The sequence below is a fragment of the Vidua macroura genome, chromosome Z (assembly GCF_024509145.1).
Source record: "Vidua macroura isolate BioBank_ID:100142 chromosome Z, ASM2450914v1, whole genome shotgun sequence".
Taxonomy (NCBI): domain Eukaryota; kingdom Metazoa; phylum Chordata; class Aves; order Passeriformes; family Viduidae; genus Vidua; species Vidua macroura.
In genome coordinates, this window is record NC_071611.1 from 18,811,104 (window position 1) to 18,828,715 (window position 17,612).

Genomic DNA, 17,612 nt, shown 5'->3' on the forward strand with positions numbered 1-17,612 from the left:
ACCAAAAGCCATACAGGCAAGCAAAGCAAAATAAACAATTTATTGCTCCCCATGGCTGGGCAGGTATTCAGCTAGCTGTAGGAAAACAGGGCTGCACCACACGTGACAGTGACTGAGGAAGACAAACACCATCACTCCAAACATTCATGTACTCCTCCTTCCCCCAGTTGTATTTGCTGAGTGTGACACCTTGTGCTATAGAATATCCATGGAGTCAGCTGGGGTCAGCTGTTCCAGCTTTGTCCTCTCCCAACTCCTTGTGCAACCCCAGCCTCCTTGATGGGATAGTGTACGTAGCAAAACAGGCCCTGTCACTATATTTCCTTGTGGCTCAGCTGTAAGGAAAGTATTCTTGTGCTATCAACACTCTTCCCAGCACAAATCCAAAATACAGCCCTGCATTAGCTGCACTGAAGAAAATTACCTGTTCCCAAACCAACAGATCATGATAGATCACATTGTTGTTTCCATTCAGAATCCAGGATATTTCATTGTTCATGCTATCATGTCTGGTTCATGAGAAGCTCAACATGACCTGGTAATGTGTGCTTTCAGCACAGCAAACCACCTGAGCTGCATCATAAGAAGTGCAGCCAAGAGGTTGAGGGAGGTGATTTTCTCTCACTAATAAGTTGAATCTAATTCTAAATTAGTTGAAGTATTAGGATCTCAAAAGTAACAGTGTGATACTGAATGCTGCTAGGAACTGCTTTTGGGAAGAACACTGTCCATACTTAGGTAACATAATACATGACTGGATACTTCAGAAAATGTGATTTTTGTACTACTTTCTCGGTGGCTGAGTATTTTCCCTTAAAAGGCATTGAAATACTTGTATTTGTGGACTGCATAAGCCCTAGGATTTCAGTTCTGCTGAAATTATCCAGTGGCATCTTGTGTCTTGGCCAGGCTATGGCAGAGTAGTTAAAGCCTCTTGTAGCAGCAAGGGCCATCCAAGTATCAACTGTATAACTGTAAGAATAACTTATATTTACAGTAGTTTTCAAGTTAGGAAATAGGAAATTTAACTTCTGTGCACTTCTGGGTATTTCAATGCACATTCCCAGGACTCATATCTGTATGTATATCACAGTAGTCTGCAGACAGAAAATTATCACTCTGTCTCTTTAACAGGCAGAAAAATAGTACTGATTTTTGTGAGCTAGCATTCTGAATTTTGTAGCTGAAACATGGGCATGTGATTGAGTTTTATTCATTTGTTCTTAGTTTGATCTTGACTGTTTTCAAATAATGCTGAATGCAGTTCCTACTGGAGTTGAAAATTATGAGGTCTAACACTGTTTATGCCTGAATGGTAATGTATGAGGTGAATGACTGAATAATAGCTGAACAGGAAAGCTCACTCTGGTATTCTTTTAATCAAATCTGAAAATGCACGAGTGTATTCAGCTGATAAGCAATGTAATTTTTTTAAATGTATCTTTATTAGTTTCATTCATGTAATGTTTCTGTGAGATTTTTTTAAATTGATTAAAATCATGGTTTATTTTTTCATTTCTACTGAGAATTTTTTTGTCCTGTATTTTTATGAAATCTTATTTTTAAATAAAAAAATTAAAAGTTTTTTTTTCCCTTCACTGAATCTCATTTACATTGATTTAAAATTGTGTAAATTGTTTACTACTATTTTTCAGATCTGTTAGCCGATTTTTCGAATTATGTTATAAATTATTGTCACTGCTGTATATTTTTATTGTAACAAGTGAGAAAGCTACAATCCCAAATGATTGTTTTGAAAAAGTTAACTGTGAAAAATTTCTCTATTAGGAGTAGCCTACCTACTAATGTTGATATACAACACAAGTTACAGTACTAGTTAATTTTTGTGCCTATAGTTACAGCCAGAGTCAGAACCTCTGATGTAGGTAGTGACTAAGATTTATATAAATTGCCATTTTTCAAATTACAGAAATAGAGTTTGGGAGATTTTAATCTTTGGCTTGTATTTTTTTTTTTCAATGTATTAGATTGTTTATCCTTGGAACAGTTTTTGAGAAAGGTAAATGAATCTGAATCAGCAGCTGTTCTGTTTTGTGTGCATGGGAATTTATATCAGATTTTGATGCAGAAAAATTTCACACACTTTGGACTATTTCAAATGAGATACTCGCTTTAAAGATGTAAAAAGAAGTGCATCAGTGGTCACAGGAAAAAAATTTAGAGAGTAATAAAATAAAAGCTGCTGGGTGTGGTGCAACCAATAGTCTCAGCTTTAGAAGTACAGGGAAGATTTTAGACACCTGGGAAGATTACTACAAGACTAATAAACCCAAGGGGAAAAAAACAGTGGCTATGTCTGCAAGGAAATGATTAACATAGCTGAACTGTGTCACTTCATGAATCAGGAGGCACAAACTACTTGGTGATGATTTGTGGTACTGGCCTTGCATCTTCTGTTTCAACCCAAGAACTGGATTCTGCTAATAGCAGTAACAAAAATCGCTTCCATAGCAATCTTTCCAGGCTTGTATGAGTGCATGCTATCTTTTCAATGTGTGGAAACTGGGATCTATTCCCACTTGCCCATAAAAGTAATTTTAAAATGTACACTCCACTATTTTTAGTGCCTAAGGCTCCTGAAAGTACTTCTTGATGTGGTGCTCCTAAAAATATTTCTTGATATGTTTTGTCAGTTTATAAACTGAATGAAACAGTATTTTTGGGTCTATAAATTTATTTAAAGAGGCAACAAGGTAGTACAGATGAACAAATACATGCAAACACTCCTGTAGTCTGATTTATTACCCATATGAGCCAAAATAATACTGATGTGGAAGGGCAGTTGGAGGGAAAATTTGACCCTGTGTATGTACTTCAAGCTGAATAAACAGGCTTGAGGGAGGATGGAGGATGTGTTAGTCTGAACCAAATGAAGCTAAGCTAAGCTGAAAAAAAACCTGGCCATAATTTGTATCAGTTATAGCACATTTTTTGTATGTCTTCTAGTTTCACAATATTTTTCTCATTGGACTTCCTATCTCAAAAACATTCCCTTTGTTGAAGGATTAGTGTGATTAGTGTGAGAACAGACATGTGCAGCAAAGGCTTTGTATGGAGTAAGCCAAAAAGCTGTATTGCAGTTGCACAGAGATAAACATTAAATAAACTGGATGGGTGCTGCTGAGAAGTAACAACTCTTTCAAGCCCAAGTAATAATTTATTCCCAAAAACAACATGATTTTGCTGTTTCGGATATGCTTCCTGGCCTCACTTTTATTCCATGAAACTTGGACTTTCCTGTAACTGGGGCCCAAACCCCCAAAATCCAGTCTGTTGGCTGCCAGAATGGGCTCCTCTTTTTTGATAAGTATAAAGTGTAAGATACGTAAGTGTAGTGTAGACACTGCAGAAATTTGAGCCCTATAGAGGTGAATGTGATCATTTGTTTTGATAGCTGATGGATGCTAACTCACTGGTTAGCACTCACAGGTTAGATTGCAAGTCTGTGGCTCAGAATATCTGCCTTCAGTTCTCTGCATGTCCTGTAGTTCTCTTAGCGAAGACACACGGGTTTCCGATAAGGGAGTGTACAAAGCTGCAGTGATGAAGGTGTGCTGCCCACGTCACAGAAACCTGGATAATCCACTTCAGAAGAAACAGCCATATTGCACACGTCAAACGAGGAAGGAATTTGGGCCGCCTAACATCCAGCATAGGTGACTGGAATTTGAAGCATATGTGTTTTTCAGCTCATTCCCATAAATTTCTTGGACACACCAAGAAGAGAGATCACAAACTGTAAAAATACTTTAGTTTATAAAACTAAACTCTATTTAGTTTTCTACTTCAAATTTGGATTAAATTTAAGGATAACAGATGAGCATGTCATAGGAAATCACCTGAGATAAATTTATTTTACTTTCAAATATTGAAGCATTATGTATATGCCTTTTTATAGAAAGTACTTGTAAGGAAATTGAAAATACCTTTCTGAATCTAGTTTGGCTCTTTTCTACACAGTTACATATTCAGGGCATATTTCTACAAAAACATACATGCAGCATGTGTATGGATGAAGAATAATTCTGCTTATTTATCACTAACAGCCAGGACTGAAAATTTTTATTTTAAGTCTTTTCATTTGTCAGTAGTATATCTTCAGCATCATCAGCTGTTCTGCTTTATGTCAAGGTTTTTTAATCTAGCACTGAAAAATCAGAATTTAGTTTCCCTGTTCTACCTCAATACTCCCAGAACAAAAAAGCTAGTTTTTTTTCCTTAGACTAATTAAATGATCTCATAGCCTCATAAATCTGAAAAAAAATATTGCTACAGCGTCAAATGCAACAGGTACTACCTTCATATCCTTGGTTAGTGAGAAGCCAGAGCAACATGTATGAACACGAGCTGTAATGCCTTTTCTGTTGGTCCAAGTGTGTTCTTCTATTTAATTATTTCTTGCTGCATATTGGAGAGTCTGGAACCTTGTTGGATGAATAAAGCATGCATTTTTAACATAATGTTGTTTTAAGATAGAGGAAGTAACAGCACTGCAGCCGCAGCACACCAGGCAGAGATGAGGCTGCAGAGGAGTCTGTGAGTAGCAATGTGGCTCTGTGACCCTTCTTTCTTCTTGCTTGTTTTTGCAGATGAACAGAGATGTAGCTCCATCCTCCATGTCTCAGATCTCCCTGTGGGTGGGAGATAAAATTTTTGCCACTAAGTTTGTATTAATTTTCAAGTAATAGCAGTTTTAGTGAAAAAAAAGTCTTACTCGGTTCTCTTTATCTTTTCTGCTGCCATCAGTTCAGCTGCTTTTGTTCTGTTAAGCACAACTCCTTGGAGCTTCTCTGTGGAATAGCCAATTATGAATGGGTGCATCTGGATGTGACATAGAGTGCGCCCTTCCCGAGTCTTCCTGCAAATTCCCTAGAGATCTTACTTTTCAAAAACTAGACATTTCAACTGTGTCAAAACTGCAGACACTTAGAGCACTGATGGAACTGTTGAAGTTCAGCCATAGTCATGTCCAGTCAATCAGATTTCTCACCTGTATGTCTTTTTCAAAGCAGCAAAATGATTCCTTTCTGAATGTACTAGCCAGCCAAATTGATATCTATGTACCTCGGAGAGTATTCTTATTAAAATAAAAGTGCTGTTCTGCTAAATCAATTCAAAGGCAGTTAAAAAGCCAGAGGTCAATGTTACACCTAAGATGTATCCCTCCCTACATATCTGCTTCAAAGAAGAAAAAGAGAAAAATTAACTGTCACAGTTTAAATCAGTGTGCATGTTTGATTCATAGGAACAGTTTTCCAGTTTTGGAGAATTCTGAATGGAACCTGCAGTCTGAATGGCTGCAATTATTCTTACAAATAGATCTTGAATTAGTAAATGCAGATGATACAGAGCAGCATTTAGTTGAAACAATTATCTCAATTACATCTCTTTTGTTTGAGAAAGTCAACAATGGCAAATTTTCTGATAGTTATTTGCAGCTGATTCTGATAAAAGATTAAACTTTTTTTAACACATTTTTTCTGTTTATCAAATTTTTGGAAAAAAGATATGTGAATGGGTGAAAGAGCAGTTTGTTTTCTTATAAAAGATAGGCAGTAAATAACATTAATGTTTTGCTTAAAAGGGGTTGGAGAGAAAGATATTATCTCTCCATGTAGGAGAATACTGATGAAGCTCCCTTTGTCCACTTATCATTACTAGGTCTAATAAAGGTTTTGGCAAACATACTTTAAATGCACTCTCAGTTATAATGCCTAAAGTCTTTGAATGTGAAGGTCTGTATTGCATTACAGTTGTGTGTGTACAAAATCAATGGTATGGATGTTTGTATTTATTTCTCATGTAAAATGGATGGCAAATATGCAATTTGTAACTAGTTTGTGAGGAGGACAGCAACTCCAGGTTCAGTGAGCTCTTTGCAGAATGTTATCTCAATCCATACATTTTGTGCAGTTATTTCACAAAGGCCAAAGGCCATTTGAAAGTAGAAATCTTTATCATTAACTAAATATGTTTCAGTTATTATCACCCAGAGGAGCTGGCTAGGTGGTTAGAATAATTAATTCAATTTGTCTAATATGTCCTTAGAATTTTAAATTCCTCAGATGAATTGAACTACATTATTATATGAAGTCCTTTCAGAAACAAGCTTTAAAAAACAGGCACTGCTGAGACCCTGGAGCAGTTTTCAGACAGGTAGTCATTTTCCCAGATGTGAACTGAGTTAAATATTGCACTTTTTTGTATTTATACACAGCTTTTTCTTCTCTGTTGTAGCTTGCTGTTCTGTGCTTCATTGGAGTATGGAAGGATGATGAGCTGAAAGAAATGAGGCTAGCTTCTTTTAATGCTGCACCACTGAGCTCCCTGTGGACTTCTAAATACCCATATTTGCTCTTCCCTGCAGGTTTGTAGTGTCTAATGGGACTGCAGAGGATTTGTCAATTTGTTGAGTTACTTCATACTTTGCCCACAGTGTACTAACCTTTATATGGTAAAGTGGGACAAAAGGAAGATGCAGAAACAAATGAATATGAAAGGAAACACCTAAACAAGGCATGACAAAACTTGTGTATCAAGTCACAATAGCATTGTGCACAATAGCAATAGTCACAGTAGCAGGCATTGATAACTATCAGCATATATGGATATGTAGCTAAATCACACACCTGTAGTCAGAGGGATACTGATAACTACTCAGTTAAAAAGCTAGTGCTTTTGTTGGGAAAATTCAATCCTCTCCTCTGGCATCAGACAGATACTTGTGTGAGGTCCAGTGATCTGGCACCAAAATTCAAGGCAAAATATGTCTGCACAGACTCTTCACACATTTGGCTTGCCTACCATGGGCTGCAAACTGAGGAATAACCTGAAGTGCTGTTTGATGGAACAGCACTAACCTTTCAGAAATGAGCAGGACAGAATGTAGAAGAGAAGATCATGGCAGATGAAAGCCTTTTAACAGCAGGACAGACACTCCAGCAGAAAAAGACTTGCTGAGAAATCACAGGTCTTACATTAACATCTTACATCTGCAGGGATTGCTTCTATACCCCCTGTGTGGGACTCATAGTGTAATCTCTTGGAGGACCAAATAGAAATCGACCTTATGCCAAGGGAGGCATATGCTCAGTTGCAGGACAGCACAGCCTCTGTGACTGCTGCAGTAAAGACTCTCACAGTGTTGAGTGTGCAGCTGAACACTGTTTAAAAACCTCCTGCCTTCCTGCATATAGGAACTCATAGAGGTAGTGCATTAGCATTCATCACAGAATGATGATGGAATGGGTCTGACCCAGCCTGGTGCTGAGTGAAGTCAGAATTCTTGCTTAGCATCTGGAGAGGATTAAGACTACTATCAACATTATATAAGGAAGTCTCCTTTTGCTAGCAGATGCTGTCAAAAACATTGATTTGTCCAGTGGAGTTAATAGCAGACAGAGTTCCTAGATGTTTTAAGTAGGAACTTTTCTTTTAGTCCTGGCCTATTCTCCCCCTTTTCTCACTTCAGTTGAAAATCACTCAGGTGAAATCAATTGCAGCTATGCTACAATGCTCCACCGTACATAAAGCTTAACCATACCTCTGTAGTTTTCTCTTTACAAGCAAAATGGACTTTCAGACTGTGAACTGCGTGAGGAAGTGAAAGAGTACAAAAATGCTCATCATGGAGAAATTAACCATTGCTACCTGGGCAGCCAGGTGGAATGAAGATAGCCATAATTCTTACTCAGAGATAAGCCAGTTAGCTACACTGATACCATTGGATTATTCTCAGTAGATACACATGATGTCCCCCAAATCAAGTAGACTTCACTATCTGTGCCTCATGTCTAATAACAAATCCCTTTTACATCATTTCAGCAAAAACATCAAAATGAAATAAAGCATCTAAATAAAAATATTCTTGGAAGAAATTAGCTGGAACAGGGCCTTCCCCTTTCTTTGCACTTCATTTTCTCAGGAGTTTTGTTTCATCAAAGAAAACTTGTGGAGACCATATTTTCTGCCCCAGCTGTGCCATCTTTGGTTTGACTAGCACGCAAACCAAGGAACCTTCCATGCCCAGTCCTTCTGCCCTGGGAGAATTTGCTGTAAGGGCCTGGAGTTGGTATTTAACCACATGGGGAAATCCCTGTCCCATAGCCAGTTATCCATCACATTCTTCCCATCCCGAGTATGGTCTCCTTACTAAGAGGTTACGTGGACAATCTCTAGCTAAGGAGTAATGATGGCCAGTCAAAATTCAACTCCCACATCTCCTTACCCACACTGAGGTAAATAGTCCTCACACCTAACCAGCAAGACAGGCAGAATACTCAATATATGTGGTGACTATGGACTCAGCGTCAGACCTGCTTGCTTTAGGCAAAGTGGCCCCAGAAGCCCTGTTGTGGGTTGACTCTGGCTGGATGCCAGATGTCCACCAAAGCTGCTCTGTCTCTCCCCTTCTCAGCTGGAGAGAAAATAGAATTAAAAGCCAGTTGAGATAAGGACAGGGAGAGATTCTGATTACTGTCATGGGCAAACAGATCCAACTTGGGGAAATTAGTTGAATTTATTACCAATCAAAATCAGAACAGGATAGTAAAAAGTAAAACAAATTCTAAAAGCACCTTCCCCCCACTCCTCCCCCCTTCCCAGGCTTAATTTTATTACAGATTCTCTAATTCCTCCCCATCAGTAGTGCAGGGAGACAGGGAATGGGTGTTGTGGTCAGTTCATCCCATGTTGCTTCTGCTGCTGCTCAAGGAGAGGAGTCCCTCCCGTGTGGAATCCCTCCCACAGGAGACAGTCCTCCATGAACTTTTGCATTCTCAGTCCATCCTTTCAGCTGCAGTTCTTCTTAGACTGCTCCAGCATTGGTCACTTTCCATAGGGTGCAGTCCTTCAGGAATAGGTTTCTCCAGCATGGGTCCCAAGGTCAGAAGTCCTGTCAGCAAACCTACTCTAGCATGGGCTTCTCTCTCCACAGGGATCCTGCACAAAGTGGGCTTTCCGTGGAATCACAGCCATCTTTTGGGCATCTGCCTGCTCCTGCATCCTCAATTGGCTGAAAGTAGTCCTCTGCTCCAACATGGGCCTCCATGAACTGCAGGGACAGAGCTGCTTCATAGCTGCAGGGGAATCTCACATCCAGTGGTTGAAGGACCTCCTTCCTGCTCCTTCTGCACTGACCTTGGAGTCTGCAGGGCTGTTTCTCTCTTCTGTGGCTGCAATTACTTCTGTGCAAGAACTATTTTTTTCTTCTTCTGTATGTTATTACCGAGGTGTTACTGCCATTGCTGATGGGCTCAGCCTTGCTCAGCAGTAGATCCATCTTGGAGCTGGCTGACATTGGCTCTGCTGGACATGGGGGAAGCTTCCAGCAGCTTCTCACAGAACCCACACCTGTAGCCTCCTGCTACCAAAACCTTGCTGCACAAACCCAATACAAACCATAAAGAACTGCAAAATCACTAGCAAAGATTTTAAGTCTATCGAATTAGGAGAAAAAGTTGCCACTTCTGATAGTTTACAAGCAAAGGAAACACCTGAGTTAAAAGGGAAGACAAGGCAGAAAATGTTTTAGAGCTAGTCTCCTGTCACACCAAACTAACATTAATGCAAAACATAGAAAGATTTATTGGGAACAACTAAAGTTGTAAAAATGAATGTAAAATGGAATTAAAAACTAAAATAGAGTAGGAATGTGTTGCAGCAAGAAAATACACCAACCTACTTTTCGTTTGGAAATAATTGATTTCCATGGCATATTAAATAAAGGAAATCCATCTAGACATTTTTGTGCGCTTAATATGTACAGTAATAAGCTGAGTTAGCCTGGAGATGTGAAGAACTGATTAGAAATTGTGAGATGTGAAAAGAATGGGATAGAGCTAGCTGAGAGAACAGCAGCAGTTACGAACTGATATATATGTGGCATACGTGGTTTCTCTATTGAGACTCTAAGCGTGAGTGATACAGAGGCAGGCGCTGGCTTTGAGCACCAACAGTATCCCCACCACTCCAGCCCACCTCAAGTGCATTCAGCATGGCTGTGGGGGCACAGCATGACACTGCAGTCTTCCAGGCACTGTTGTGCAAAAGGGGCAGCATTTAATGGCTGTGAAATGGCAAGGAGTCACTGCTAAGGGGTGGGTTTGTCTTCCAAATTTTTACTGCTTACAGTGTCGGAGGAAAGGGGAGCAATTAGCTTTGTTTTTTTTAGTACCTACACCACCCCCTCAGATTTTCAACGCAGTCTGGGGTAAGGGCACTGCTTTCCCTAGAGCCCTCTGCTTTTACTGTTGTCCATGCTGGCTCACAGTGAACATGATGTAAGTGTTTTGGTCTTGGCTGATAGAGCTGTTTTGGCAGCCACTGAACTGGAGATTGGCTGTAAGCAAAGTCCCTGCTCCACATCCATTTACAAAAGTGCACTGTATTTGATAAAATCTATCAGTATGGCCCTCTCTTCAAAGAGAAGGTGAAAAGAATTCATCCGTTCTTCTAAGGAGATTCTGACCAGGCAGCATAATGACCTTCATTTATTACTGGGCTTCTTAGCACTGCATCTCAGGGGATACATTTCAGATTTGTATGATTCTCACATTGCTCATAGGGATGAAATCCAATCCACAGATGAGATGGATGGCGTATTATCCTGTACTGAACATTAAAGGCTACCCTCTTCATAAAACAGGTACTTACTGAATAAAGAATTCTTGTGTGAGACACACAATTCTTAAATGCCAAACTTTTTTTTTTTTAATGGCAAGTGTAACTCCACCTTCACATTTGAATAATGGTTTTCCTTTGGGAAAAGTATGTTTAGACATTTAAAAAGATACATACTGCATTTTATAAACTTTTTTAAATAAATAAATGTAAAAGAATGCTAGAAATTTAGCATGTTGATTTATTGTGCATTGGATTCATTATTGCACATGGGTTATTTTGATGGAAATAACACAAATGAATAATTTTCTTACATTTTTCTTGTACAATTGAATGTACAATTGAACATTCCAGTTCTGGGCATGTCTCCATCATTGACTGTCTGACTGTCTTCTGTCCAATTTGCAATGTATTATAGCCCACAGGCATATATACATATATACACAAGCTGCTTCAGTTCTTTGGGCATAATGAAATTGTATCATTATTCCTTTTTCAAGCTAAGCCATCATATTTGCCTCTCAGTTGGACTGATGTGTGCTTTTGAATATAACAGCAGTTTTCACTTCTTTGCCTTGCTAGTCAGCACTTTGCATCTATTACTTCAAAAAGCTATTTGAAACAAATACTTTAGCATTACTTTTGTTCCTGAGTGTCATCAGACCAGGAACTGAGTCTCTAGCCTTTTGGAAGCCAGCTTGTCCACCCCAGATGGTACCTGTTATCCTCTATTTTCTGCCTGTCCCAAAAAAGTGCTCTGCTGGGCCTGGAAGACTAGCAGGCACTTTTGACAGGAGAGAAAATAAGGGTGTTGGAAGAACACTATTAGTCAGCCTCTCTGTCAGCCTTCACTTTTACTTTCAGTGGAATTGCTGTGGCTTCTGCTGGATCCTCTGCCAGGAATCTTTGTGACTTAACTGTGGAGCTCTTCACATTCCTGGAAGTATCCTGCCATGTCTTGGACACCCTAGAGCTTCACAAAAGAAGTATTTCTACCCACAAGAAAGAGAATGCTTAGGGGGAAGTGTCTGGTTGTAAGATGCCCAGAAAATGGCTTAATAGGAATGATGGCTTTTCATCAGTCTGGAAGTCAGCAAAGATGTTTCTTGGGCAAATACTGCCATGGTTTAATTAATTTTTTAAAATTTTTATTTGTCTCTTCACTAATGTCAAATGAGGAAAAATAGAAAGGCTAAGCAAAGTTAATAGCAGTTATTCCCCACCCCCATTACTGCCACATTATAAAGGAATCATCCAGTTTATATTTTCCAGGGTACATAACTTAGTCAAAGGCAGCAGATTGTCAGGCTTCTGTAGCCATGTACTGCTCCCTTAGTAAAAATGTAAAGGCCTAATGCCATTAAGGATATTTCTGTGTGAGTTTATTTCAATGGGTTTTGCAGCTGCCAATGATGAGGAATTTAAATATTTACCAGAAAACAGCAGGAGAAACAGGAAAGGTACATGCTGAGAAGGAACGTAGGAAAGTCTCCCTAGGTTCTTGAGATCAGCAATCCTTCTGGATTCCCATGAAGGTCAGAGGCAGGGCTGTATGTGCACCTGGTGAAAGAAGGGAACAACAAAGGGGCTTTCCAAACACCTATCTAAAACCTGTAAAATCTGTCACTGTAAATAACTGGGACTGATGTCCCAGCTTCAGCCCATCACCAATGAGTGTGTGCAAGTGTGGATGAGTTTGTTCTCTACAATTACTTAAATCCACAATACTAGTTTGGGTCTCTGTCCCAGCACTGCCTATTGTCCAGAGGAGAGTACTGTAAATTCTTTCTTTGAGTCTATTAGTAGGTGTTGGGACATTATAGAAATAAATTAAAGCATTCCTAAAGGTTCCTTCTGGGTATGAAATGGAACTGCTCCCTGGAGTAGAATTAAAAGCTGAGTTAGCCTTGAGAAAGAAACCTTACAAAAACCTAAACCTTTTGGGAAAAGTCAGATTTGCAATTATTTCTTAATGTGGTAGGAAGACAGATATTAAAAGTGGGTGAACTTGCTTGCATTTTATTTATTTTAAATATGAAACAGATTTTAGTGCTGCCAAATTTTATATTTTCATACATGTCTTTTTTTCCTTTGAAAATGTTTTAAAAAATGCTCAGCCAAAGAAATTTGGGTCAAATTCACTTGAAAAATTAATTTGAATAATCCAGCTCACTTGAAAATTCAAATTATTCAATTTAAAAAAACTCCAAAGTTATATCAATATGGAAGCCTCAATTACCTTGAAATTCATTACTATTATGTAACAAGCAAATTGTACCATTTGCTTTCTTCATAAACCTGTCTTTTTCTGAAAGGAAAAAGGGGTCATATGAAAAATTTTTTCCAGTAACATATGCGTCTATGTTGGTTATGACTGTTTCTTCAAGTTGCATAGGAGATGTGGTATCTCCACATATTACAGCATTTAAAAAAATCTCATCTGCAAAACAGACATGGCTGGGAGAAAGGCAGACCTCCCAGCAGGCTGGAGGAGGCATGGGAGCAGCATGTGTGGGGGAAGCACACACTGACCAGCACTGCAGGCATTGTCTTCCTGGGTGCTAGAAATCCCCTTTCTGCCTTCAGCTAATGACAGAAGGCAACACGCAGCAGCAGAAGGGAGGCTTATCATTAACTCTATCTTTCCTGGATGTACATAAGTAAACATCCATGCGGTGCTTGTGGCTATAGGAGATGCATAGTCTGCCTGAAACTTCAGGAGCTTTCTGGGATGGAACATCTCTGCTGTTGACTGACTTCATAAAAGAAGTTGCTGCAAGATTGGATCTTCTGTAGGTTGGGCATCTGAGAGCAGCTTGAGACCTCTCAGCTAGCTACTGTGTGATAAAACTTTTATCCTCTTTTAAGCACAGTGAACTGGCTCATGATTACCTAAGTGTGGGCTCACACTCCCAGCCATCACAGTGCTGCTGGGGATTTGTGAATTGCCCTAGTAAGGCAGATTAGTGGCTGAAGTAATTGGTCTCTTTACCTGTGATCGGACTTCAGTGGATGGGAAAATGCAGAAAATCTCCCTCTTCAACATCAGTCCCATTTTCCCTTGTGCTGGCAAATATGCTTGTTAGCATGTTTGAAGTTAGGGGTTATGTGTAAAAGCACATGCCCAGGGTTTATCTCACACCCAGAGTTGACTGCTTTCTGTAGTCCCACCATGATGAGCCTGTTAGTGAAGGCCACATGAAAGATTCAGCCTCAGGACATCTGTCTGTGCACTACTTGCCAAAAACTGGATAAAAATCCCTGAGCCATCCCACAGCACCTGATCATAGGCAGATTTTACAGTATTCAAAATTTTTCTCATGTCCCAACTGATCACTGTGACCTGAATGAAATTAAAAAGCAAACATCCTCATCTATTATACAGAAACTCTTCTAGGCAAATTTAGGGGATTGGGATGTCCATTAATTTTTGGTTTGACTTTTTTGATGCTGGCCTCATCAGTGTATTTAAAACAACTGAGAAACTGAGGCTGCAATAGCACACAGGGAGAAGGGAAAATGGCTCTTATCTTTTGATGTACTGGGTGCTGCTACAGAACTGTTCTATTTTCATCATTCTGGACTGGCTCAGGGAGACATTTCATTAGGTGCTGCCAGTGTTTCAGGACCTAAATAAATGGATCCTTAACTTAGGAGTTGATCTTGTGGAAACAAGAAAAAAGAAAGAGAAAATAGTAGTAATAATAAAATAAAACCAATTTTTGTTGCTGTTGCTTTGTTGTTATTGCTGTTGTTATTATTATTGTTACTATTCTAAAGTGTTAATTTTAAAGATAACATTTTGGAGATGTGGAGAGGGTGATTGCTTTGATTTTGTTTTTGCTAAAGAGGGATTTATTGCTAAGGTACATACAGAATCTGCAATACCTCAGTAAAGCTGATGCTGATTACTTCATCCAGGACTGCCAACTCCCAGTTCTTCTTTATATAGCTTTTAAATGTAAGCCAGGGTTTATTGATTTCCTCTGTGTGCTTATGTATGTACTTTTTCTTTTCTGCACCTGAAAACAAAGTCAGAATTATTTGTTTTTCTAAGCTAGTCCTTCCTTCAGGGAATGACGGATTTTCCATTAGGAGAAAAGCCTTGCAAGGAAAACTTTGCAGGAAGAATGCCTTCTCACCCTGGTGCCAGTATGTAGAAGAGGCAAATGACCTGAAGCTGTGGGGCAGAAGGGAGCTTGATTAAAATAGTTCCCTGCCAACTCACTTCTCCTTCCCAGCTAGATCATCCAGGACAGAGGAAACCAAGAGCATCCATGGGAAAGGGAGGAGGAAAAGTCTGCGCCACTGAAATTCTAACTGCACCCCCCATGTCTTCCTATTTCTTCCTAAAGCTGATTGCAAAGAGTGAAACTGTTTCCATATGTCCAGTTCCAGAGTTTGTAGCCTTTGGCAGCCCCTGCTGCATTCAGCTGCAGCTGCTACCTGTGTGTTCCTGAGGCGCCCACCCATGCATGCGTGTGCAAGTGCCCAGATCCATATGTGCACACGCATGTGCTCTGACCCTGGGCCAGGGCCACACTCTGGTGCTGAACCCGCCTGTCTTGGGGAAGATGCTAATTCAGAATAATTCCTTTCTCCTCCTCTCTTACGCTCAGAGCTGACCATAGATCATATCAAACAATATACAACTGAGAAGAATGCAGATAAACTTAAGTCTGTGTAGCCCAGCAATGCAGCTAGCCGCCCACTTTTGAGATACTAAACTGGTGTACACATGATACACAAAGAATGCTGGCTGGTTTCACCAATCCCTTCAGACAAAAAGAGAAAAAAAAAAAAAAAGAAGAAGAAGAAGAGACCTGATCCTTGTCTTTATATCAATGAGGTTGGAGCTCTTGCTAATAAAGAAGCTTTTCCCATGATGCAGTGTGATAAGGATTGGCCTACATGTAGCCCAGCAAGCCACTGCTGATGTTTTCTTGATTAGGTGTCTTATCTTCCATTGAGCTGCATCTGATGAAGGTTGCTGACAGCGTAATGGCAGGAAAAGCATCGGACAGCTCCATAAAATGGCAGCTTTGCTATGACATGTCAGCCAGGACCTGGTGGATGGTAAGTTGGTGTGATAACTTTTTTTTTCCTCTCCCTGGAAGCATTTTTTTTTTCTTTTCTGAACTCCTCCTTCACTGTTGCAACACACGTGCTGCAAAGTTCAGAGCACGCAGTTTGCAGCTCCAGCTCAGTGACTCTTCAGAGCTCCTAACATCACAGTGAGATAGATAGGGTTTCTCTGCTGCTGTAGGGGCATGGGCCTTCTCATTAAAACAGCAGCAAGTACAGCACGGGATTTTTCTTTTACTTTCTCTGTTTTATTTCTTCTCCTCAGTAGCTCTCTCTCCTCTTTTTTTCTTTTTTCCTTTTATTTTTTTTATCTCCCCCCCCGCCCAAGCTAGTTGATATGAGAACGTGGAGCTGGAAGCAGTCACGGAAAAAAAGAAAGCCTTGTCATCATGCTCTTGGCTAATTGTTCTTGAGTTGCTCTTAAAAATAGAGAAATCTGCCTCTTTAGTCTGTTTCCTCTGAATAATTATTTAGAAAGTGTATTGTATCATGTTGTGAGCAGCCTCCTAATCACTATGCGATTGTCCCCCACGCTTCTCTTTAATTTGGAGTCCTCCTCCCTACCAATGAATGCAGTAACTGGAGCAACTACTGATTAATATGCTGCTTGTCATAATTAAATTTAGTTAATGAGGATATGCATATTCAGTCCATTTTTTCTTTGTTTGGATGAGCATGGCTTTTTTGTTCATATTTATACAGCTGCAAATGAAAGCGGAGAGCTGGAAAAAAAAACAAACCTTACTGAGCTCAGGGAAGGGTGGACCCTGAGAGACAACTTTTTTTAATGTTACCAGGCAAAGGAGCCCAAAACTTTACTTAATCAAAACAGTGGGACCAAGAGAAAGCATTTTGGGAATGAAAAGCTTTTTCTCCTCAGCAGAATTACATGAAATTTTCTCCACATATGGATTTTTTCACTTGTGGACAATGGTCTCTTGTATGCAATAGCCATGCCATGAAAGGGACATTCGGCTGGCTTGCATTCCATTATGAATATTAATTTCATTCTTGGGTTGCTTTGTCTGGTGGCGTATTTTTATCCTTTTCATTCCTTCATTGATTGCCTTTGCTTGTTTGTCTGGATAATTATAATGCTTACTGCATGCACTGCGTTTTTACAATTAGTACAGTGCTGGGACAATAGGCACTTTATTCTTGGGCAGTGGGTCTGGGGAGCACCAGTGGAGAGCACATCCCAGTGCCTGGACAGAAGGCAAGTTTCTGATTATAACTGCCTTCCTATTTTGCTTTGCAAGGACTTCGTTATCTTTCCAAAGGTGGATGTTGATATGTGCCTTCAGTGAGGGTATCAAACCTGAAGGGAGTATTTAATTTAAATTATGCTTATTACTTGTGATTGTTTCTGTAGTTTCTGAATACAGGGAAGAAGAATTATTCTGTCTTTGCTACTTGTTGAACTGCTGAGGTAACTTTAAAAAGAACAGTAGGATGTAGATTATAAAAAGCTGTTTTGTTAACCTGCTAATTTTGCTGGGGGTTACACTGTTTAGTATCAGCTTTCGATTCATGTTTAGATCTTTAATCAGATTTTCTTCTTGTAATTTTGTACATTATTGAGTAGAGCTGTTAAAGTGACTTACAGATGTTTAGACATAGACACTATTAAATGTTTGCACAGTATATTTCCGTAATATTGCTTGTACAAAGGCTTGCTGTTATTAAGGAGCACATCTTAAGTTTAATATAGTGTTCGCTAAGGATAGCTTTCAGTGAGATGGCATTACTTCCAAAGGGAGAAGAAAATCAATACTTTCACTGCAGTATTTTATCCTGAGTGGGACTATGAAAAATAGATGTAATATAAATGTTCATTGTCTTGAGTGTGTATTTCACGCACACTTTGGAAAGGGAGTTTAAGAAAG

General features: G+C 39.5%; 1 protein-coding gene across 2 annotated transcripts in view; it reads left to right on the forward strand.

Moving 5' to 3' along the window:
• Positions 1 to 17,612, forward strand: part of ZDHHC21 (zinc finger DHHC-type palmitoyltransferase 21) — an 80,474-nt gene that overhangs the window by 38,822 nt on the left and 24,040 nt on the right. The window contains exon 10 of one of the 2 annotated variants that reach the window (XM_054002446.1): positions 6,259 to 6,371. The exons of the other annotated variant lie outside the window; for it this stretch is intronic. Within the exon in view, the coding sequence (XP_053858421.1) occupies positions 6,259 to 6,304 (46 nt within the window). The 3' untranslated portion in view covers positions 6,305 to 6,371. Of the gene's footprint in view, positions 1 to 6,258; positions 6,372 to 17,612 lie in introns of those variants that run through there. 2 annotated transcript variants of the gene reach the window in all.